We start from the raw sequence: 25,585 nt of genomic DNA, 5'->3' as shown, positions 1-25,585 counted from the left end.
TTGTGGGGGAGAGGTAAGTCTGGGTCAGCCTGCTTGGCCTGCTGCTACCGCGACCGCGAGTGGAAGAAAATGAATGGATGGATGGAGGAGTATGATCTGCCTCAATACATATACAGATCAGATATGAAAGTTCCCACAGACTTTAGCAGCTCGTTTGCTGACACGGTTGTCTGCTTTGTGCTTTCAGACAGACTCATTGGCAAGACAGCGGGTAGGGACAAAGAGCAGGACTCAGCAGCAGTAAAAGACAGAGGACAGACACCTGCTGACTTCAGCCGCATCTACAGCAAAGGTGAGAGCTTGCGTTGTCCAGAGTCAGGTTTGATCCTGCTGCGAGTCAGGACTTGGGGGCTTCCGTCATGTTCTTTGGCTGGGTGAAGGGTGTAAGTCCAATCCAGCTGTGAATTGATTCTGGACATTCCTGTCTTCAAGCAATTCTGTTATTTTGGATCAAATCAGAGGATCACTTAACTAAATGCTCCTTCAGTGACACTGAAAATCCATATTCAACTAAATAAATCTGTCAAATAGGTGATCAACCTGTAGTTTCCACATAGTATGAAGTTGAAGATGTGACACGATTCTCTACACAATTTTTAACCCATTGATTTTTAATAAATTGCATCCAGCTAACATGTTGTGATTTACCAGATACATTTATTAAACGTTTTAAATTAATAGTTTCCTCGTATTTATATAAAATTAAATCTGGGTGGTATTACATTGCTTATAAAACAAATAGGAAATTAGTATTGTATGATTTCTAGGAGAAAGTGTGAAAACACCACAGTGAATTTATTGGAATCCAAATGGTAAAAATCTGCTTTAGTTTTGTCTGTGTCAGCAGTATGTGTAAGTAAAATGTATTATGTCCTGCCAGGCCAGCTTTGTATAGTGTCTGATGGCTAAACAGACTCTTTTACAGCCAACGTCGTTGAAAAATAAAACGGTTGTTACTTGTTGGGTTGGCGGAATCGTTATTCCAACAGTGGACTCAAACTCTAAATAATTGCGACAGGATCACAACCGTTTCAGAACAACAGGTGTTACGGTTCAACATGTGACCGTCTTAACTAGTGTCTTTTAGCCGAATGCGTCCGCAGTTGCTCATTGTAACTTACATAAATGGTTGCCGTAGATATAAAAAAGCCATAGAAATAGAAGCAGAACGGACAAACATTTTTTCCTGTGGTCATTTGACTAGTACAAAAGAAAATGGCAATTGTTGTTAATCGGTATGGGGACCGCCTGTAAAGTGGGAAGCCGGGAATAGAGCAGATGAATCGCCAGATGCGGATGGCTGGCTAGTTTCCGAGGTAGCTTGTCCTTGTCCAGAGCGGCGTGGAGTGAGGCCCAGCTCACTGTTTGCTTCATTTTCTGTAACCAGTGTAGCATTAAAGCATAGTGGAATTAGCAAGCTAGCTATGCTACAATGCTATGCTGGTCACTCGTGGCAATATTAATGAGCACTCCTACATTGTGACAATAAAGTGAGTGGGATGAATCATTGCGTTGTTGAATTTAACCAATGTGCTCTGGCACTCTACACTTCTTAAATTACTTCTCCACTGCTCATTTAGTAGTAACTGTAAAACCTCACCTGAGTGACTCCGCGACTTGCCATAAATCTGTATAGTTGTACTGAAGTTAGCCTGCTATATCAGCCGCAATGGCAACGGTACACAGGAAGATGGCTGCTGCTCTGACCATCCTGCTATGTTGATTTGAATGGGAATGTCCATTGTACTTCCTTGTATTGCTATGCAATAAACACAGATCAGTATATGTATTTAAAATTGATTGAAGGCCTTCACTACGAGCAACCCCGGACGCATACGGCTGAGAGTTGCCAGTTAAAACGATCACTCGTAAAACTGAAACACAGGCACATGCTTGTGTCCGTGGCGCCCATTTTAAAACTAAATAAACTTAAAACTCAATAAAATGCCATTGGCTTTCCTGTACATGACCACAGGTAAAGTAATTGGAAGCATCTAATGGCTTGTATGTCGTAATTTTCTGCTGGTGTAACGTTACACACTAGGTTTCTCCACCAAATACTTGTATATATATCTGGCCACTAAATATTGCGCCACTTGCTAATGCATTCTACCCACTAATCACACCCCACTTATAGCACACAGATCTGGAAAATCTATTTGTTTAGGTTGCATTCGCCATGTTTGGTGGTTAATCCCCTTACATAGCTGGACATAACATATTGCATTGGCAAACTGTGTGTGCACAGGTACGCACGTCATCATTCAACCACCTGTGTCTAGAAATATCTTCAAATATATGCCATTTCTCCTTAATAACACAACTGTCAGTTGAAAGAGACATTCAGAACATCTGTGTGTGTGTGTGTGTGTGTGTGTGTGTGTGTGTGTGTGTGTGTGTGTGTGTGTGTGTGTGTGTGTGTGTGTGTGTGTGTGTGTGTGTGCGTGTCCAGACCTGCTCCCAGCTCCAGGTGGTGAGGAGCTGACCAGAGGGTTTCTGCAGGAGCTGGTTAACATCCTGTTAGGTTATATCAGCAAGTCAAATCAGCGGAGCTCCAAGGTACTCAACTGTTTCTATCAGTGAACAACAGAGTGAAGCACTGTTATGTTTGAATCCTGTACAGTATCTCAGCACTCTGCTCAGTGACTCTCAAACCCTTCCAGTCCATCTGCAGGGCAGGGAATAATACGCAAATAAATAATAAAGCATACCAATGAAGGGATATTTTCATTATGAGACAAAGTACTTCCAAACCTGATACACACATGTATATTCCATCAGTGCTATGTCCAAGATCACAAAGAGTACGAGTTTTTATTAACTCTCCACCAAAAGAGAGAACAGATTTAGATTTCGAGATCCAATGCATTTTCACGGTCAGAGAATTTCACAGGATCTTATGAGATGGTTATTTGAAACAGAGCAGAAGCTCTGCTAGGACAGAGCAGAAAGCATTCAAATAGATATCAAGGATATAGAAACGATGCTTCCAGTTGTGCCGATAGGTACAATATATAAAAGTTGTGTTACTTTGCCAGCATCGTCATGGAGATTGTATCGGCTATTCTGAGCTTACTTAAACGACTAAAGAAATTCTTCTCATCTTGCTCTTATACTCCCCAATTCTGCGATTGTATCAATTTAGGGAACAATGTGTGCTCCATTTCGCAGGCCCAATTGTGCAAAAGCCAATCAATACTTGATGATCATCAAAAGATAGTCATCCAGCTCAGATCTTCGAACTGGAAAAGCTTTCAAGTGTGCTGTGTTGTACTTGACACATGGCATCAACGTTGTGTGATCTGCTATCATTGCCAAACGGATTTGTTGTATCGTTGTTTTCCCACACAGGTGGAACTTGACATTACGAGCATGAGGCTATCCCCATATAGCAGTCTCTGGAGCCAAGCACTTTACTGTCCTGCCACTGACCTTAAATTGTTAAACAATGATTATATAAACAATTAAGGTCATGCATTAAAGGTGCAATATAGGTACAAATCGATACTCTGAGCATTGATATAGCAGCAAATAACTATCATCTACGTCAGGGATTCCCAAAGTGTGGTGCGCACACCCCTGGGGGTGCGCGAGAGGAAAAGTGTAATGGCGTCTGATGGTGTAATAATATTAAATATTTAAAAAAATTATAAATTTAATTTAAAAAGTGGGATTTTTCACAAAATAAAAATCCCCTTTGTAAGATTTAAAATTAAAAACGTCCAATTTAATAAATGCACTTGAGCTCCTTCCGGCAGTCTTGCGCCTGCCGCCAGTCGTACACACTAGCGAGCCTAGCTTGTGAAGCTAACGTCAGCTAACAGCGAACTTCATTCATTCAGCAACATTCATTTAAACATGCTAAACTGGCTGAAATCGGGGAAACTGTCAGGTGGGACATCTGAAGCTATCAGTCGTAAAAGAGAGAGAGAGAGAGAGAGAGAGAGAGAGAGTGAGAGAGAGAGAGAGAGAGAGAGAGAGTGAGAGAGAAATCGGAGGCGAGGGGAACGGAGAGGTGCGTTGGGGAGAGACCGGGAGAAGTAATCGAACGGGAGTCAGAGGAAGATGAGACTGAGGAGACGGAAAAGGAGGAAGGGATAGCACAGACAAGTCGGGAGCACATCGGCCCATCGCGGAGTCAAGGTGAAAAAAGAGGAAACGAGGGTGAGCATCAGACTGGGAAAAAAAGAGGAAATATGATGAAAAGTATCTGTGTCTGGGCTTCACTTGGATTGGCAACGCAGATTGCCCAAAGCCACAGTGCGTGGTGTGCAGCGAGGTTCTGGCTAACAGTCTGAAGCTCTTATTTACGTCGCCACCTGAACACCAAGCATGCCAGTGCAAGTCAAAAGCCCCTTACATTGTTTATATCCAAATTGGAGGAGTTACAAAACAGCCAAAAACAACTGCAGTCTCATTCATGTGTTGGTCTATAAATGACGCACTACGGGCTTCATATCAGTTACAGAATAGCGAGAAAGGGGCTACCGCACACAATCGCCGAAGACGTGAGCTTGCCAGCTGCCAGAGAGATGGTGGAATGTATGATTGGAGAGAAAGAAGCAAAAAAGTTGGACATGATCCCGGTGTCCAACAACACTGTGTCGCGCGCATCGATGCTTTGTCCGAAGACATCCTGGCTACATTAGTCGCTCATTAATTGTAAATTAAATGTGATAATCTGCCTCTGAGCCTGTGCGTGTGTCCTCGCATCCGTATTGCTCTTTAAAAGTGACGCCTTGTGTCACTGAAAGTTATTGAAACTTTGTTGCAGTGTTTCAGGGCGTTTTCACACCTTCAGTTCGTTTACTTTGTTCCGATTCAGGGATTAATATGATACAATGTTGCAGTTTGTGTTCACACTGCAACATTTAACAGCGGACTAAATATTGTAAACAAACGCCACGCGCGAGCATACTGTTCTCTCATTGGTCCGATTTTTATGCGGCTGTAAATGGGCTCTGTTGCTTTTTTTTATTATTAAGGGGGGGGGGTGCGCAAACCCGGTCGGGATGTAGAAGGGGGTGCGCGGCCTAAAACGTTTGGGAACCGCTGATCTACGTAAAGATAGCGTGGAGTGGAGAATGAAGTCACTCTCCCTGTGTGTGTGTTGTAACACTGTTAGCTCTGCCACCACTGTTGCCGTTGTTTGCACTGTTGGCGCATGTTGAGAGTCACTGAGAAGCAATTGGAATGCTCCTAATCTCATATTGTAACTTTAATGGAGAATAATATACATTTCTAAATGAATTAGTACAACTAAAACCACACTTTTTTCTGATGGGGATGTAGCGGGCTCTTGTATTTTGTATACAGTCCAGAAGAGCTATCAACATTTTGAAGAGGTTCCACTGGATGTATATTGTATGCATGTGTACATTATCAAATATGTGACACAGGAAAATACATGATGGAATAATACTGTGTTTTAGGTCCTGGACTTCCACCATCCTCACCAGCTAAAGGAGGAGTGCTTCACTCTCGACCTGCCCGACCAACCAGAAACTCTGGAGCAGATTCTAGTGGACTGTAAAGACACACTTAAGTATGGTGTCCGTACAGGTGTGTGTGTGTGTTGATCATTATTCACAGTTCATTGCTCTATCCAGAGCCATTGATGTAGGGGTGAAAATTAATGAAATGCATTTCATTTGCATCCCATTTAAGTGCTTTACCTGTAGATAAGACATGCCCATAGACAGTAGATAAGAAGTGGACACAGTCACAATGGTTTCTGGTTTCATGAACTGAAAGCCAAACAGGTTGCTACCACGGCCTTGTCCGGTCTGGGAGTTGCCAGTGTTGTTCGTCTTATGACTTAGAGTCATAAGACACGTGGTAGCAACCTGTCAATCAGTGTGGCAATGGATATTTTCTTGGTGTTTTTCATATGAATTCAGAATAATAGATAAAAGCCTGGGAGAACAGGAAAGTTGTAAGTCTGCTTATGAAATGTGGGCACAATTGTGATGGACCTCAAGTCATCAGGCAGCTTGTTCCTGAGAGCAGGAACTGAACTGCACCCTCACCGAACATGGATCTAATACTGGGTCCAGCTAGAAGATGACATGGGCCTGATGACCGTAGATGTCTATTCAATGTCTGATGTCAGAAATGTACTGAGGAGCCAAACCACAAAGTGTGTTATGGACTATTATCAGGATTTTGAAGGTGATTCTTTATTGTTCCCTGAGCCAATGAAGGGAGTTTTAGTCACACAGTAGTATATTACATATTTTGTGTACATGTCAGGCCTGCATTTTCAATGAGCTGGAGCCGCCCCACTGACTATTTGGATACATTTTGATTGAGACTATAAACTTATGTTTACAATGTTTGCTGAGGTAATAAATCAAGTTAGAAGAAGGGTCATTTTCTCATGAACTTCTATACAATCAGGCTTCTTTTTGCAACTATAGCCATCCCCCCCGATAGCCATTCGAAATAATGCAGGTTTAAGGCACTTCAGCATTGCTGCTTGGAGGTTGCCGCCTGGAAATAACAAAAAATGTTTGTTTTCCTACTTAACAACAGCATGACACAGAGCTAAAGCAGCAGTATGCACATCCACATCCCACAGCATTATTCACACAAACGCAAACTACATCACTTTCAATCCAGAAGATGATTCAAAACTTTTTAAACAGCACAACTAACACCAGACAGTAATATTTATAGCAGTCTCATTTCATCTCTTCCATGTAAAGCCAAAGAAAATAACAACTGGTAGAAAGATTCAGGTTCTGTCCTGTGTTTTTCCAGGCCATCCCCGCTTCTTGAACCAACTGTCTTCAGGTCTGGATGTGGTTGGTGTAGCAGGCGAGTGGTTAACCTCTACAGCCAACACTAACATGTAAGATCTCTTCATCAGTGGTGGAAAGTATTCAATATTTTTTACTTTTGAAGAACTTGTTCTGAACATAGAAATATAATAGAAGTAGAACGGACATTGAACTGTTACCTGTGGTCATTGACAAGTAAAAAAGAAAATGGCAATTGTTGTTAGTTATAATGACAACACACGTCAGTGAAGGACGTAAAGTGTGGTCCCAGCTCGCCGGTTAGAGAAAGGAAGCAGCTCCAAGACGGATGGCTGGTTAGTTAGCGTGTCCTTCTCCAGAGTGACGGGGAGTGAGGCAGAGGAACCGTTAGACTGTCCGCTAGTTAGCTAACAAGCTGTTAATTCCACCATGCTTTAATGCTACACAGAAAGCAATGGGCTGTCCTTACACTGTGACACAAGGGTGTGGATGAATCAATAAGCTATTAAATTGTACTCCTTTACTCTGGCTCTCTACACTTCATAAAGTTACTGCTCCACTTCTTTTATTTGTTACTGTCCTGCCGTTAGTTGGTTTAGTTATACGGATTATTAGCCCGCTACAACTGTCACAATGGCACACATAAAAGTGGCCGCCCCTCTGACCATTGTGCTGTGTTGAGAAGGGCTGGTTTTAACCACGGACTATATAAAATGTTAATTCAGTCTCTGTGACGTCACCCATAGATTTCTTAAGAGCTTTTGAGAAGCCCAAAGTAACCCCCTGCTGTTGTTTGTGGAGCCAACCTTAAATAGCCATTTATGGAACTGCAGTTTTTGACACTTGAGCGTTGGCTTCATTTTTCAGCACCAGAGGTTGCTGCTTGGTTTAAAACTGGATGCACCTCAGCCATGGTGCACTCTATACTACCTAATTATACACGGAGGTATGCTCTTGAAAGTGTTGACTACAAAGTAATCCTCGACTGTCGAACATTTTTAAAGAAGTGCCTTTACCAATACAACTTAATATCTCTAAAATGAAGAAATCTAAACACGATATGTCTGCAAGAAATATAATGTGAATACTTTTTCTTTACAATATAATACAATAAAAACAATTATTTTACCAGGTTTACGTATGAAGTCTCCCCTGTTTTTGTCCTCATGGAGGAGTTTCTGCTGAGGAAGATGCAAAGCATTGTGGGATGGTCTGCCGATGTGGGAGATGGAATCTTCTGTCCAGGTAATACATGCAAGGAAGGTATGACAGAAATGGATGGATGGCGTTTAAAGAGACACTGAACATCTCTAGATGCAAAAGGTCGAGGCGCCTTTATTTCTCAAAAATGCAGGTAAAGTTCAATCCAAGCAACAGTTTAAATATTATTATTCTCAGTGTGTGAACGGAGGAAGTTACAAATGATTGTACAGTATCAACATACAGTTCATAGTGTATACGTTTTAGTATTAGGATATGGTATGGAGCTGAGACAAAACAACAAATAAATGAACAGATGCACAGCACACTTGTCCATAAACAGTGCATTCTGTTTGGGCGACTGTTGCTCAGTGGTAGAGCAGGGTCGTCCTTCAATCAGAGGATTTCCGGCTCCACTAGTCCATGTCGATGTGTGTTTGGGCAAGACACTTAACCCCATATTGCTCCTGCAGGCAGGTATGAATGGGTATTAATGTTAAATGTTAAAGTTAGAGTCCTGATGGGCATGTGGCACCTTGCATAGGAGCATCAGTATATGAATGTGTGTGAATGGGTGAATGATGACGCTTTAAGTGGTCAGAAGACTAGAAAATCGTGATACAAGTACAAGTCCATTTACCATTTGCTGAAGGAGGCACGATATCCAACCTGTACAGCATCCTGGTGGCCAGATATCACTTCTACCCGGAGGTGAAGACCAGGGGGATGGGAGTCCTGCCTCAGCTGGCCCTCTTCACTTCAGAACAAGTAATCACATTTCACAAGCTATTACACTTTGTGGGGTATAAAGGGAGTGCGGATTGGAGAGTGATCAAATGCAACCTCCCAATAACCTATGAAATATGAAGTTTGAGTACAGAGTTGTTCCCATACTGATACCCAGTGGCGGGCCGTGCATTTTATACCTAGGCCTTCACTGTTGTCCTGCAGCTGAAATGCCACCTTATAACCACATGATTGCGCTACAGTTATTTGTTTCTAAGGCTGTAACTATGTACGTATTAAATGTACATAACGTTCGGTACGAGACTTGCAATACGTTTGAATAGTACTAGAGCATCTGTAAAATGCAGAAGCTCATATTCAGGAAAACATAATGTTTTCTGCTTCATGGAGGACAGTGGTTCTCAGCTGGTCTGGCTGTGGGACCCACCATCACTCCTTAATGACAAGCCGAGGCCCAAAGAGATCATCTTATGATTTTACTTTCACAACTTGAGCATTGTACGTACTGCTCTGCAATGTCTTTCCTCGTCTCAGTACCCTGTGTCATGGTGCATCTCACTCAGTCAGAATGCCCATATTTGATTGGCTGAGCTGCATCACGTGATGTGATTCACTACCCGACAGCCTCTGCTGTTTCGTTTCACGATAGTCACGTGCTCGCCCACTGACCAATCACAGCACACTCTGCACCTCGCAGCAGACACTGAGCTGCACGTAATGCTGACCTCATTATAGGCCGACTCACAGGCGCTGACACGTCAAAGAATACGCCCAACATGCCAAACTAAAGATCTGATTGGTTGAACACCATGACAATCAACAATATCCCCATTCACTTAAACTACACATGGATGCACCTGAGACTCTGCAGGCCTCTGGCTCTGTTCTTACCTAGAGACACAGAGGTGAAATCTGATTGGATAAAAGCTCTACATAAAACAAGCTGCACTGGAAGCAGAGCAACTGAGGAAGACAGTAGCTGTGCAATGAGAAAATAAGATAATGGGAAAAATATTTTTATAAATTCTAAGACGAAAAATTATAAAATTATAAAATAGATAACTTTGTGATTCTGTTTAGGCCAGCAGAGAAGGCCTTGCAGGCCCTGACGGCCCACCACTGCTGATACCAGAAACAGCCTCTGATACATGCAGGTCACATTCTTAAAATGAATCTTTAATTTGTGGCACTGGAGGGACAGACTTCAATCCTAACTTCTGGTTCTGATCTACTGTGTCGAGTAACCCAATTACACGTCTTTGGCCAGCTAAGAGGTCCAACTGAAAGTACAGGGATAAAATATTGTGAAAAGGTGAAATTTAGTACATTCGGTTTTATATGCAAAATATTTATTGTGATGGAAGGTGGATAGAAAGGTAACCATGGTGTATATGTGTACCAGAATACTTTAGCTCAGGAGATCCAAAGTCCAGTCAACATTAAAAGGATGTCGATGTCACTTGCTTGCGTTCCCTAATGCTGATACGGTCTAGTTCATTTCAGATTCAGCTAAAAATCCTGTCCTGCATATGTTGAGTCGAGCAAAGTACAGCAGAATTGTGGAAAATATTAAGGGTAGGACTCCAGAATTGGATTGAGAACTCTTGTTCTCACCATAACCCTAACTAGACGAACAACCCCTCAAAACTTTCGACCAGCCTATAGCTACCTGACCTATTCAGGGTGGCTCGCTCTTTCTAATGGCTCTGACCCTGTACAGCTGTCTTCTCTCCTCGTAACACTATCATGAAAGCCATTTTTACACACTCCAAACACAATTATACACAACTAATATAATCAACTAGAAGATTTATCACAATATCACGTATTTTTCGCCATGAGTCGGCGAGCTACGCACTCCGCTTCGATATACCAACACAAAGCTACAAGCTAACACGACCACCAATACATCGCAGAGCGAGAACCAGTGGCGGGCCGTGGATTTTATACCTGGGCCTTCAGTGCTGTCCTACTACAGGTGAATTACCTCCTAATAACCTCATTATGACACATCAATCCAGCAAACCTGCAGCCGATCCACGCATTCCACCACACAAGAGCACGAGCCATTCAAATAGTATTCATAAAAACCACACGATAGACAAATGAACAGTCGTAACGTTACTATGTAAAAAAAAAATGCAGTTCGTCACTTACCGAAACTTAAAGAGTTTAATCCCAGTACATCGTTTCGGTTCCAGTAAGAAGTCCTTCTCGATTCATGGACACCAGTGACAGTCGAGCCTCCCCAGTTATATTTCACCCGGTCTGCTGCGGCAGGTTCGCAGTGGGACCCGGGATCAGGTTCGCAGTGGGACCCGGGATCAGGTTCGCAGTGGGACCCGGGATCAGGTTCGCAGTGGGACCCGGGATCAGGTTTGCAGCTGGGCTGGGATCAGGTTCGCAGTGGGACCCGGGATCAGGTTCGCAGTGGGACCCGGGATCAGGTTCGCAGTGGGACCCGGGATCAGGTTCGCAGTGGGACCCGGGATCAGGTTCGCAGTGGGACCCGGGATCCCACCTCCGCCGGCGCAGACCTCACGCCAGGCCGCGGTTGTGGAGCTGTTTCCCTGCGAACGTGTTCGTTGAGTTGTAGATCCACTTGAGTCTCTCCAAAAGTTTTCAAATGCTATGGCGTCTTCAGGTTAGCGTAGCTCCAAACACCAACAGCTCACTTAAAATGAAACGCATTCCCAGCCATACAATGTGCAACGCTTCTCCGACGCTGTCAGCAAGAAATACCGTTCATACAAATCCTCTTCCTGCTGAGTCAGGCTGCCAGCTGTGGGGTTGACTGACCATTTCGTCCAGCTTTTCATGAAATGTTCTTTCTTGAGAAAGGCTTTGTCAGTAACTCCACCACTAAATCCGTTTCTCCTCCTTCAGCCATTGAGTGTTAAAAAAACAAAGCTTGGTAAAAAAAAACAAATCTACACCAGGCAAAACCCTAAAGATGTTATCATTTCTTCCACATCTTTCAATTTGAAGTCTTACTCCAACTAAGCTCTGCTGGCAAGTTAAGTTTCAGTTCACGATAGTCACGTGCTCGCCCACTGACCAATCACAGCACACTCTGCTTCGCGGCAGCGCGTGCACCTGGACATGAGCGGCACGTAATGCTGACGTCATTATAGACCGCTGACACGTCAAAGAATACGCCCAACATGTCAAACTAAAGATCTGATTGGTTGAACACTATGACAATCAACAATATCGTCCCCATTTACTTTAATCTGCACTGGCGGCAGAGCCGAGTCTGCAGGCATCTGGCATAGACACACATAGAGGTGAGATCTGAGAGCAACTGAGGAAGACTGTAGCTGTGCAATGAGAAAATAAGATAATGGGAAAAATATTTTTATGAATTATAATACATGTAGTGTATTTAAGAAACATTATTAAATTATAAAATAAAATAAAAATCTTTTTTTTATTAATTTTTTATATATATAGCTTTGTGATTCTGTTTAGGCCAGCAGAGAAGGCCTTGCAGGCCCTGATAGCCCGCCACTGGCAAGAACATTCGACACAGATTCCAAAGATATCTTCAGAATTTCTCACCATTACAAAGCTTTCAGCCAACAAGCACCACAACACCAAGCTGCTTCACCGTAGAACAAAAGTATAACTGCCCCTTACTTTGAGATGAATCATGAAGAGAAAGGAATAATATTCCGGTTCCCGGCTAAAAACACTGTTGCTACGTATATCCTGTGTGTTTTTTAACTGTTTCCTGAAGAAAGGGGGGTCAGACAAGCTTGGCAAATGTAATTTTACGCGCGGCGCGGTTTTGATTTTTACTGGTTAACGATTCTGTCAGTCAACGCCAGGTTACTCCCACTGACTTCTTGAGACTCTGACGCTTTGAAGGAGGTGTCATTGACTGAAATTGACCAATTATAGGCTGAGATAGCCTCACATACACACAGGAAAACTGCAGTCAGACGAGGATGCATCCATGGTTCACAGGCTCAGAGAGGATTCAGGCTCTCAAAATGATGCTAAACTGCTGTATTTGGATAGATTGAACACAATTATAGTTTTTCTGGTGTTTTAATGTAAGTCGTCAGCTAACTGGTACAAAACTGATACTGCTATGCTCATGTTGCTCGCTCACTGTTATGTTTACCACAGACAGAGCAAGCTAAATAACAATGGCTATATCGGCAAAAAAAAGATTTCCATATAAGTTAGCAATAGCTATTGCTAGTTTTCTAGCTGAAAGAGTGGTGCAGGGAAGATTTATTTTTTTCGGTCAACCCTGGAAATTAGCATTGCACTGGCACAAAACGCCCTTGGGTTTTTCCATTGGATTTTGGATTATTGCTGAAAATAAGATCAGGAGCAAAGTATAAGTCTTCCACTTTTTTTGAGCACAAATGAACACCACTTTCATGATTTTTGAAGCGTGAATGCAATTGTCCAAAGTTAAAAGCTAACAAGGCTGTGAAGGCAATGCAAGTCTATTTGTATAGCACATTTCAACAACAAGGCAATTCAAAGTGTTTCACATAAAACCATTAAAAGCGTCAAAACATAGGCAAAAAAGGAGATTTAAAACAATTAAGAAAAATTTAAAAGTCATTAAAACACTAAAAAGCAGTGTAAGAAATAAAATACAGTAGTAAAATGCAGAAATGCAGGAAATTGATGAATATATTAATTGAATCTGGTTCAATTAAAGGCAGCAGCAAACAGAAAAGTCTTCAATCTTGATGTAAAGGAGCTGAGGGTCTCAGCAGACCTGCAGCTTTCTGGACTTTGTTCCAGATATGTGGAGCAGAAAAACAGAAACCTGCCCTGTTCAAGACACTTAAAAGCTTCAAAATTCTCAAGAGGGGTATCAACTGATATATTTTATTTCATAGCACAAAACAATAACATCTCCTTGGCCTATATTAACCACATATACTTATTTCAAAATACTTATTTCAAAAAGCATTTACCTCGAGACAAGGGGAAGTGAAGGACTATTTCCCAGGTTATAGGACTCATTCTGCACCACTTCATTAATTAATGAATAATCATATTCTGCTAGCATATTTATTGTTTGCCAGCTACTTGTTTTCTCATCTGAGGTAGGTAAACATTCCACTGCAGAACACGTAAACAGCTAGCTATGCTAAGGATAGCTAGCAAAAGATATCATGTGGCGATATACTCATATCATATACCTCATCAGACTGCATCCTTTTTTAAAGAAAAGTTGTAATCCATAACATTCTGAATTAAACACAGTTTTTTCTGGAGCCGAAGATGGAAGTAGCTAACGAGTGAGCCATCTCGCTTCCTTCTTATCTCAGTTAAGAGTTGCAAATGTGAAGGACCGATCATGCAAGGAGAGCACTGCAGCCAACTCAAATTAGGGATACAACAGTGGATCTACCCACTTAAACGAATGCCACTGGCAGGTTTCTCCAGGTACAAGTGGTACAAGACATGCCGTGGCTAGCTGGTTAGCATGCTCATTTTAGTAGATATCTATGCAACACAATACATAACATCAACAATGTAGGCTTTTCATATGTTGATAATCTTAGTTCATTTTTTAAAAATGTTTTAAATTTAAATTCTGGCCACATCCTACACACACACCTTTAGTACTCATGTGATGCATTTATATGGATGGCTTCAGGAAAAACGTTTCATAAAACATCTCATTGAGTTGGGCCCACAGACCAAGCTATTATCTCCAAACAAAAGACAGGACTTCACTCTTGACATGTGCACCTGGGAATGTCATTTTAGAACCAAACAATGCAGCCACTGCTGCAGGCTAAATGAAAAGTCGACCTGTTTGCAGTTGCTTTGAATTGAGACAAATGAAGATGAATGGCTGGATTTTCACTCATTTCAGAGTCACTACTCAGTAAAGAAATCTGCAGCGGTGCTGGGGATGGGCAGTGAGAATGTGTTCATGGTGAAATGTGATGAAAGGTGGGTAAGTTCAAAGCACACAAACTGGTTTCTAGTAGTCAATGTGATGCACGACAATGGAAATGTTTGCTCACCTGTTGGAGCTTTGTATGTATCTATGTGTGCGTCTTTGGGGTAAATCTGTCCATGCAGTGGGCTAGTTAACATACTGTAGCTTATACTACATGTTTACAGCATAGTTAACATGTAGTATAGGCTTACATTTGAAATATGTTGTACTATTTTTCTATAAACAGAGAATTCTTCCTATCTATTGTGCATAGAGAATGCCGTTTTAAAGTATTTTAGAGTGCAAGGCAGGCTGGTCTCAGGCATTTGTGTCTGCTTCATACACACTATGCATTAATAATTGCTGTTTATATAACTTTGGTCTACTTTTGGTCTTTTAAGTGGGAAAATGATTCCTGCTGAACTTGAGTCTTCCATTGTTACCGCAGAAGAAAAGGTATGAACATAAGGCAACGAAATGTCAGAAACAATATTCCTGTATGCATAGTTTTTATGAGTACTAAGAAGTTATCGATTTCTGATTCATCATCAAAACCTCATCCTTAAATTGAATTGAGATGTGTTAATGTGATAGAGTCACAGTTGATGCTGGAACATCATACTGTTTGATGAGACCGGCCTCAGTTCTCTCTCTCCAGGGTCTGGTTCCATTCTATGTGAATGCGACAGCGGGCACAACGGTGTACGGAGCCTTCGATCCTCTCAAGGCCATAGCTGACATCTGCCATAGACACACACTGTGGATGCACGTTGATGTAAGGCGCCCCCTCCCCTCTCTCTCACTCACGCACGCACACGCACACACACTTTATCATTATGCATTATCCCCTTAAATTAAACAAATCTCTGCAATTTGTGGAGGACCAACACAGAGCCCAAACTAAAATACATTTTACCTTTAAAAGGAATCACAGACAGAAGAATAAAGGAGGAGTTTTCTTTAAAAGACAGAAATAAAAATAGACTGGGAAAGTGAACTCAGTAGAGTGCCAATCTCCACCAGTTGTGTCTCCATCACCCCTAAACAAAGAAGAGTTGAATCTCACTCGATAGTCCCTCCCGCCTCCCTTACAGTCAAGATGGAGGCAAAACAAAAACAAAAAACAGGGATCTATTAATATTGTTTTTGCATTTTACATTTTCAAAAACGTATTTGAATGTTATTAGATTTCTATATAAACTGTTGAACCTCCTTTTACAAAATGTGTGAACTTCACTGCAGTTGTGTGTGGGGTTTTTTGAGACTCTGCTGACGTTGCTCAATTCACAAATTTTTGTCAATATGGAATTATCTGTTGCCAATTAGATGACTCCTCCATTCTTAACCAATCATATGAGCATGCCCCCACAAGGGTATACTCTTATGTTATGCACAGGGTGGGAACCTGGTAGGAACTTGGAAACGGGTCGAAAGGAATTTGCTGGAAATGACTCAGACAGCTAGCTTCTGACAAATTATCCAAACACCTGACTTGTGCACCCCATACAAGTGTTGAAACAACAGGAATAACAGGACTCACAAGCACGACCCAGAGAACAGGATAAGATGCAATAAAAAAGTCTGGTGTACAGGAGGTGTCCCAAAACTGTTTTTGGATCAGGTAATCAGCCAAAAAAATCAGGCAAGGGCAAGGCAAAAACAAAGTCAAAAGGCAAAGAGCATGAAAAACAAGAAACACTAACACATGAAAGAATCGCTGGAACACTAGGTAAGTAACACAAAATATAACAGAAAATAATAAAAGTAAACATAACTTAAAGAGCAGCACGAGACTTGACAGTACCCCACCCTCTAGGGACGGCACCTGACGTCCTAGGTTGGTCGGGATGTCGGCGATGAACGTCCTGGAGAAGAGAAGGGTCCATGATGTACACTGGACCTCCGTCTATGTTCTGGGGGGGGAAGGAGGGGGCTTGGAAGGAGAGACCAGAGGACTCCCCTTGACCAGTTTATCACGGGCCAATTGGAAGGTGGGATGTACACTCAATGACCTGGGGCGTCTCAATCAAACCGTCACTGGACTGATGACCTTAGAGATGGGTAATGGGCCGACAAACCCCTACCACACAGGAGTAGGGCAGGATGCTGGGGGGAGAACTGGGGACAGAGTTAGGATCATACATTTCAGCTTCTTAGAGCTGTGGCGGTATGACAGGGATAAACTGAAACGTTTAAAGCGACTTGTCTGACGTTCAGCTGCTTGGCCGACCGGATGTATTCCAGGTGCTTGTGGTCAGTGCAATCTAGAAATGGTTGCTCTGCTCCCTCCAGCCAGTGCTGCCACTCTTCCAATGCAACTTTGACAGCCAGCAGCTCCCTGTGGCCACATCGTGTTTCATTTCCGGGATAGGAAGGCACAAGGTAACAACCTTATTGTTGGACAGGGACCACTGGGAGATAACAGCCCTGATGCCCACATTCGAAGCATTCACCTCCACAATGAATTGCTGAAGAGTGTCCAATCCATAAAACTCGAGTCCCTCCCGGAATCCACCAGAGCTGGGTGAGAGAATGTCTGTGAAGGAGTGATGAGTTGGATGGGAATGAGGGGACGAGAGGAGTAATCGGAAGATCATAGTACGGCTGACTCACTCTCCTTCTCACTGGCGAGTTTTGTCTTTTACTGGGCATGTAGACAGGAAGTGACCCAACTGGGAGCAGTAGATGCACCTACCCTCCCGCAGGCTTAGCTGTCGCTCCTCCAGAGTAAGCTGCATTGGTTCCTCCGGTTCAGTAGGAGGCGAGGATCATCAAACCAGTGTCTCACACACACATACCTGCGTGTCCTTACACAGCCAGAAAGTATAATAAATCAGAATGCTTTATGAGTAATCTATTTTTGATTTTTACTCCGTACCTCCAGGCAGCGTGGGGGGGAGGCCTGCTGATGTCAGACAGGCACAAGATAAAACTAGCGGGCATTGAAAGGTAACTGCATCCACTAACAACCCAACCACTTCACCAAGCATGTCTTTGTTTTCTCTCAGTGAGTTGTACAGTGGTGGTTGTACAAAAATCCTGTGACTTTAGCTTGAATAATAATGCAAAGCATGACGACAACTAACACTATAGGCAAACAAATGGGGCCATTGTTGTTGCAAAGCCATTTGCAAATGTGTGTAAAGGGTTGTAGAACTGAATCTCAATCCGTTTGTGAGTAATCAGATTTCTAAATGTGTACTTGTTTTCCAGAGCCTGGTCTGTAACATGGAATCCTCACAAGATGATGGGCGTCCCACTGCAGTGCTCCGTCATACTGGTCAAGAAGAGAGTAAGACATTATCCTCTCGTCTTCAATTCAAGTGTGCATCACAAAGAGATACCTTTGGATGTTATTCACTGAATGTTTTTAGCCATGCCAGCATTGCTGCAAGCTTCAGGGATGACAATTTCCGTCTGTGTCTCGGCTGGGCCATTACTTGAACTCTCAATAAGTATTAGATGGATTGCCATGAAACTTTATACAGACTTCCCAGACAACACGTTCTGATTCTCAACTTGTCAAAAAGGCACCTTGCTCCAAACTATGACGCTCAACATGCTACTCTTATGTCAACTTTACCCTTGTCAATTTTACATGCGTCAATTTCTGCTTGTTACATGCATACACTGTCTTTTAAGAATAAACTTCCGTGGTCTCAGGAAACAATCTGGTAAGGTTCACGCAGCTCCCTCTGGCACGATAATTGTGTGATGCGCCATTATTTTCAAATCTTTTAGCGTGTGCATTTTTGAGATTAGAGAGACGAGCATCTGTGAAGATTCTTCTCATGTGTGTGATGATGCAACCCAATTTTCTAAATGAATTGACCTGCAGTCTCAGCCCGGCTTAAAGGTTGTCCATGTATGATCTCCAGCTGTATCTTGTATGACTGTCTAATGCCTCTCTCCTCCCCAGGGTCTCCTACAGGAGTGTAATGATTTCGGGGCCGAGTACCTTTTCCAGACAGACAAAAACTACGATGTGAGCTATGATACTGGGGATAAGAGCATCCAGTGTGGCCGACATGTTGATGTCTTTAAGCTGTGGCTCATGTGGAAGGCAAAGGTATTCATGTAGCGCATCAGTGTGATACGGTTAATATTCTTCCCTCTTTACTTGCTGTGCTTCCAACCAGACTGAATCTGATCTACTGTTAATGTTGAAGACTTTCCTTCAAAGGGGTCTTCACTAAATCCTTTCATGTTCTGTCTTTATCTGCCGTCACACAAACTCATTTACAGACTGAATAGGTGACTAAGTTCTCACTGATGTCATGATGTAACAAACCTATTTGGGATTTTGATGGCTAGCTGCATTTCTCCATCCTGGTTCAGTTCAATGGACGATGTCCATTTCTTATAGTCTATGATTGGTACTCAATTGCACCTTGATAACAGATATTAATCAAATGTAGGCTAACCTCTCATTGTTAGAGAAGTTAACAGGTAAGTAAACATCCTCTTCTTTTGAAGGGCTAGCATTGCAGCAGAAAAAATTACCCACAGAGAAATTGTCAAGGTGAAGTGCACTCCTTAGAGGACAGGCAGGTGAGGGGATTAATGTGCCCCTGCAGAAAACCTGTGTGAGCATAAAGACTCAACACAAGTAAACAAGACTTTCTTAAAAATCACAAGTTCACAGCTCAAACAAATGTTGATCAGATGAGCGAGAGGAAATTACCCCCTTTGTAAGACTCTGTGATAAGATAAGACTGTTTAACTCTCCGTCTCTGTCACTCACTCTCTCAGGGCTCCGAGGGCTTTGGATCTCAGGTGAACAAATGCTTAGAGAATGCTGAGTATCTGTATGATCAGCTGCAGAGGAGGACAGACTTTGAACTGGTCTTGAAAAATAAAGTAAGGCTGGGCTAATTTACCTTTACCTTTTGTGAGACATGTTCAAATTCATATTTATTTGATCTCAAAAGCAGTGGCGGCTGATCAATAGAGGGCCATGGGGCCTGGCCCCACCTTGAGCCACACACAAAAAAATAAATAAATTATAATAACAATAAATTATACAAATTGTCAATATTTGTGTGTTTGAACTATGGAATGTACCCAGTAATATGTGTAAAATATGATATCTGCGCAAAATATGCTTTTCCTGCTCGTGCTCTCCGCCTGTGTGCACGTACGTCTCAGAAGGTGCAGTTAGGGGGCCAAATCGTTTTAGCCCAAAAGAGACGGGTCTATAAAGCAGTTTAGCCAATTGCTGATTCAAGATATAAATGAGTGACATACAATTTAGCCAATCAGCGCCCTCAAATAGATTCAGCTTTGGGCCAGAACGATCAGACCCATAGCTGCGCGTTCTCGTCAGGAGAAGTCTCTACAGGCGAGCACTCTTCCTCCAAGACCCGTTTGAGAGGAGAACTTTGAGGAGATTCTGCAGCCAAAGAGCTGATATCAGATCAGCCTGACCTCACAATCAGACAGCAGACTCGCGGGAAAGGGAAGCAGTACATGAAGCTTCTGTACTAGCTGTACACCAGACAGGTTTAACCAGTGGCGGGCGGTGCATTTTATACCTGGTCCTTCACTGCTGTCCTGCAGCTGAAATACCACCTTATAACCACATTGTGGCACCACAGCTCATTTTTAAGGCCAACTATGTACGTCTTCGTATTAAACCGTTCGGTACGAGTCGTTTGAATAATGCTCGAGCATTTAGAGAATGCAAAAGCCTAAATTCAGGAAAATATAATGTTCTCAGCTGGTCTGGCTGTGGGATCCACCGTCATTCCTTAATGACAAGCCACGACCAGGGGTGGACTGGCCATCGGGGATACCGGGGATTCCCCCGGTAGGCCGAAGGGGTTTGGGCCTCCATCATCAACCGGCCCTCACTCTGAGATCGCCGAACCCGACTGTATTCTATGCTTCACAGAACATGTTCAATTTACTCTAATACTTAAAGCTCATAGTCACTGACGAAGATTTATACTACTCCTCGCGATCTGTATTCACACTCGTGGTTTCCATCTGCGAGCCTGCAGCGCGCGCACACGCACACGCACACACACACACACACACACACACACACACACACACACACACACACACACACACACACACACACACACACACACACACACACACACACACACACACACACACACACACACACACACACACACACACACACACACACACACACACACACACACACACACACACACACACACACACACACACACACACACACACACCAAAGAGGCGGGTCTATGACGCAGTTTAGCCAATGATGCTTTAATGCTGATTAAAGATATAAATGAGTGAAATACAATTTAGCCAATCAGCATCCTCAAATCGATTCAGTGCCGGCATTCTGGTCGATAGTAGTTCACGGAGCGTCTCTGATCTGAACTACAGAGAAGCCGCCTAAGCCCCGCCTCTTCACGTTTAGAATGCCACATATAGATAGTGACATATCTGCTATATGTTATCCTTCCACAATTAATTCTAGATCACTACAGCCTTTTATGTAGATTTTTGTTTTTTTATTTATCATGTTACTATTATTTTATTTTGGGGGGGAGGGGATTAGTAATGTAATACCGATTTATCAGCAGCATTAACTAAGGTACCACACTTTTATCTTATTGCTCTCTTGAGTGAAGCGGACTGAGAGTTTGGACTTCCACGCTTCAGGCGACATCCTGCCAGCAACGAGGGGTTTTCTTTCATTTCATTTTTCCAACTTGTGTGTGTTGCGTTTGTTGTAAACTCGAATTAAAGGTAACCTGAATATAGTTCGATTGTATCGTTTCCTGTTAAAGGGAATTATTACGGTAACCCTCAAGTCATTAAAGGGAAATAGAAACAGCCCTACCTACATGTGCACCAGCGCCACTGCGTATAACCATCTGATACTATCCCAGAGTTCAGCATATTCATCTAGCAAACTACACCTACCTTGGAGTGTTACAATAGCCAGTATCATTTTATTCAATGTGTCCATCCGGGCAAATTGGTGGATCCAAATGTTATAAAAAAAACATATATGATGCAATTTCTTTGTAATCATCCAAAATAATGTTAAGTGTATGGGTATTTTTCCAAGTAGGCCACTGACTGGTCGATAGTGCGATGCATTGAGTGGGCAGGTCTGACAGTAACTCCCGGGCCACTTTTTTCCCCCAGTCCCCGAGTCCTGGCCACGACCCAAAGAGTGACATTTTACTTTCACAACATGAATGTTGAACGCACCTCTCTGCAGCGTCTTTCCTCCTCAGGACCTTGTGTCATGGTGCAGCTCAACTCAGTCAGAATGCATTTTGATTGGTTGACCTAAATCACGTGATGTGATTCACTACCCATCAGCCTCTGCTGGGCTGTTAAATTTCGTGATAGTCACGTGCTCGCCCACTGACCAATCACAGCACACTGCACCTCGCGGGAAAGCCACAGATGAACACTGAGCGGCACGTAATGCTGACGTCATTATAGGCGGCTAGCGGCCGCTGACACGTCAAAGAATACGCCCAACATGTCAAACTAAAGATCTGATTGGTTGAACACGATGGCAATCAACAATATCATCCCCACTTTAATCTGCACTGGCGGCAGAGCCGAGTCTGAAGGCATCTGGCATAGGTGGTGAGATCTGAGCGCAACTGAGGACAGTAGCTGTGCAATGACAAAATAAGATAATGGGAAAAATATTTTTATAAATTATAATACATGTAGTGCATTTCAGAAAAATTATTAAATTATAAAATAAATTATAATTATTTAAAAAATATATATATAAATAGCTTTGTGATTCTGTTTAGGCCAGCAGAGAAGGCCTTGCAGGCCCTGACGGCCCGCCACTGGGTTTGGCTAGCTGGATGACGTCATGCTAATAACTTATTTAGCTTTTTAAAACAACGGGGACAGATCCAGCACGGACAGCTAGGGAGTGAGGGATGAGGAGGTAAGGAAACATGAAAACACCAGGGTAGGGAGTGAGGGATGAGGAGGTAAGGAAACATGAGAACACCAGGGTAGGGAGTGAGGGATGAGGAGGTAAGGAAACATGAGAACACCAGGGTAGGGAGTGAGGGATGAGGAGGTAAGGAAACATGAGAACACCAGGGTAGGGAGTGAGGGATGAGGAGGTAAGGAAACATGAGAACACCAGGGTAGGGAGTGAGGGATGAGGAGGTAAGGAAACATGAGAACACCAGGACACACATGAGAACTCTGTCAAGCTACATATTATGCAAAGTGAACATCTTTTCTTCTACATATTGTCCTCAGTCTCATCTGCTTAACTTGGTCATGGAGGCATCAACATGTAATAGAGATGTTAAATTAACAGTGAAAACTCATCATAGCTTAATTTAACATCAGTATTCATCATTACACTTCATGTTTACTTCTTCTGATCTTTACCTCCTATAACAAGGTCCATAGGGGCATCTCAATAAATACACATGTTATATTGTATTATATTATATAAGTGTTATTCACTGCTTTTGTTCGTGTTGGAATAAATGTTAAATATTTAACTGCAAAGTAATAATGCGTGTTTGATACTTAATTTTTTTTGCATTAAATCATACTGGGATGTTTGCTGAAATTGATAGGATGGCCCTACCTAGAACATGTTCCACCAGCCGCCACTGGTCAAAAGACATCTAAACATTGGATTTCAAACCTGGATACATTTGATGTCTAGGCTGTTTTAAACAGCATTTCGTCATTGTAATTATCTTAAAGGAGCAATGTGTGAGATCTGGCCAGATCCTAGATGGCCAGTTCTGTCTTTTAATAGCACATGTACCCAGGGAGGCGATAGTGAGTCACTGTAGGTTCCAGTCCGTCCTCAGTCCAACATGAGAGGACGAAGAAGTAGAGTTGCCCCGAGGGCTTCACAATCACTTTGAAGGTACAGGGTCTGTGTACTCTTGATAGTTTGTTTATTAGATTAAATCCAAAGTGTCAGAAACAAGAAAACATCAGTTTTGTTGTTGCGCCCTCCGTGCTGCCAGAAGACTACTTTGCAGGAAGGACAGCTCCTAGAGACAGACCTTTAGTTAGCAGATAGCAGTTAGCTAGAAATCAGACAGCACCAACCCCAGCGCAGGAGATCTGATCCTGGGGGACTACTTGATCAGCACACTTTCTGTTGCGGCCCCTGGCCACAGCCCGCTGTTGCCCTCGGCACTTGGGTTTGTGCAGGCTGAATGTGAGTTGCTAACTGAAGGTCGGTCCCAGCAAAGTAGTCTCATGGCGGTGGGGAGGACGAAACTAAAATATGAGTCGTTTTCTCGTTTCTGACACTTTGGATTTGGACCGTACAGCCTCCAGTTAGTGGCAGGGTAAACTCACAGATAGCTAACACAGACCATAGGCCGATGCCACACCTGAAGATTAGAAGATTTCAGCGTTTGGTCAAATTTTACGTATTGTTGCACCTCCCTTTATAGATGGCTTTTTTTATTTGCATTTACTTATAACGGTAAATATATATTACATGGGCGAATTAGTAGAGGTCAAATCCTGCCCCCTATTTGTTTGGAGTATGTGGCTTGGCACTACACATTGCATCTTTAAAATAACAGTTCTATGTAGCATAGACATCTAAAAACTTTCACTTTTCAACTTAATTTAGCCTTGTTGGAAACTACTGTAGATGTCTAAGACAGCCAAACACTTAAACTAACCATGTACAGAATATTACTAGGCACTATTGTTATGTAGCAATAGTTTTTAGTTCAGTGTTTCCTTATCCATTTAAATCTCCAATCAATTCTTACTGAGCATATTTGTCCTCCGCCTGTCACACAGCCGGAGCACAGCAATGTGTGTTTCTGGTACATACCTCCAAGGCTGAGAGGCCTGCCACCTGGACCTGACAGAGACGCAATACTCCATCAGGTTAGTACAGAACATCACTGGTTCCTCTGGACTCCTTCAGTAACGGTCAGGACAATGGGTGAAAAGAATTTGAAGGAGACTGACAGAGCAGAGGAAAGAGGTTCTTACTCTTCATGTCTCTGCAGGTGGCTCCTCGGATCAAAGGCAGGATGATGGAGAAGGGCTCAGTCATGATTGGCTATCAGCCTTTGGGAGACAAAGTCAATTTCTTCAGATGTGTGTTCTCCAATCCCGCCACGCAGCAAGAGGATGTTGACTTCCTGCTGGACGAGATCGCCCGGATGGGCGATGACCTATGACATCTGATACGATTACTTGGTTGTCATTTTGAAGGAAGTTAGTTAATTCGATAAAACCATTGTGTTGCTGTTGCCATTAGTCTACATTGTATCCAGCCTGGCTGCACAGGCTGTTGACTTACTTAAAGTTATGCTCTACAGCCTCTGCTTAACATTGCAACTTTTGATAATTTTACAGCTTTGCTGTCCTACAACATAAAGCTAAACCATTATCCCTCACCCTTTTACAATATTAAGAAGAGTTTTCGCTTGGGCAGTTGTTTCCCGCTATGAGGTTTTAAGGGTCACCTCAATCAGTTAAATGTCTGAAAATATCTTTACATCTCGACAGCAATCAATAAATGAAATGTTCTGGCAAAAAAATAAAAAATCCTGTAGGACTGTAATAAGCTTGTCCAATCATTTTCGATTTCGTCTGATCACACTATGCCTGTGCATTCAATGGTGACACCGGAATCTTCTACAATCTGCGAGTTTGAAAGCTGTGTCGCTGTGTCATCACCAAAGGTCTAAACATTTCCAAGGTTGCTGTGACTGATGTTGCACACTCTGATCATTTCTGTTTTCTTTGAGAGTGCAATCTCCTTGCACACAAATGTCCAAACCGAGGTTGTGATGAAGCGTTACATCTCTGAAAACACCAGTGAACTATTTATTCAGAAGTTCTCCTCCACACCAGCCCTCTCTTGCCTCTCAGTCAATGAGCTTGTAGATGGCTTCAATTCTAAAGTTAAAAATATTATTGACGCCATTGCACCCACTAAATCAGGGGTTCTTAA

At 42.7% G+C, this 25,585-nt stretch overlaps 1 protein-coding gene across 1 annotated transcript; it reads left to right on the top strand.

The window, feature by feature from the left end:
• Positions 1–123: 123 nt before the first annotated feature.
• On the top strand, positions 124–24,806 carry gad3 (glutamate decarboxylase 3; the record flags this gene model as incomplete). The annotated part of the gene is made up of 15 exons (XM_079284961.1): positions 124–292; positions 2,453–2,559; positions 5,433–5,562; positions 6,763–6,853; positions 7,894–8,006; positions 8,614–8,729; positions 14,566–14,645; positions 15,036–15,090; positions 15,293–15,409; positions 17,519–17,583; positions 17,848–17,926; positions 18,554–18,703; positions 19,387–19,494; positions 24,418–24,507; positions 24,633–24,806. The coding sequence occupies 15 exons, from the start codon at positions 124–126 to the stop codon at positions 24,804–24,806; spliced, it is 1,644 nt and encodes a 547-aa protein (XP_079141087.1).
• Positions 24,807–25,585: the final 779 nt, after the last annotated feature.

This window comes from Melanostigma gelatinosum (assembly GCF_949748355.1).
Source record: "Melanostigma gelatinosum genome assembly, chromosome: 15".
In the NCBI taxonomy this organism is placed as follows: Eukaryota; Metazoa; Chordata; class Actinopteri; order Perciformes; family Zoarcidae; genus Melanostigma; species Melanostigma gelatinosum.
This window is presented reverse-complemented; position numbering and strand designations above follow the sequence as displayed.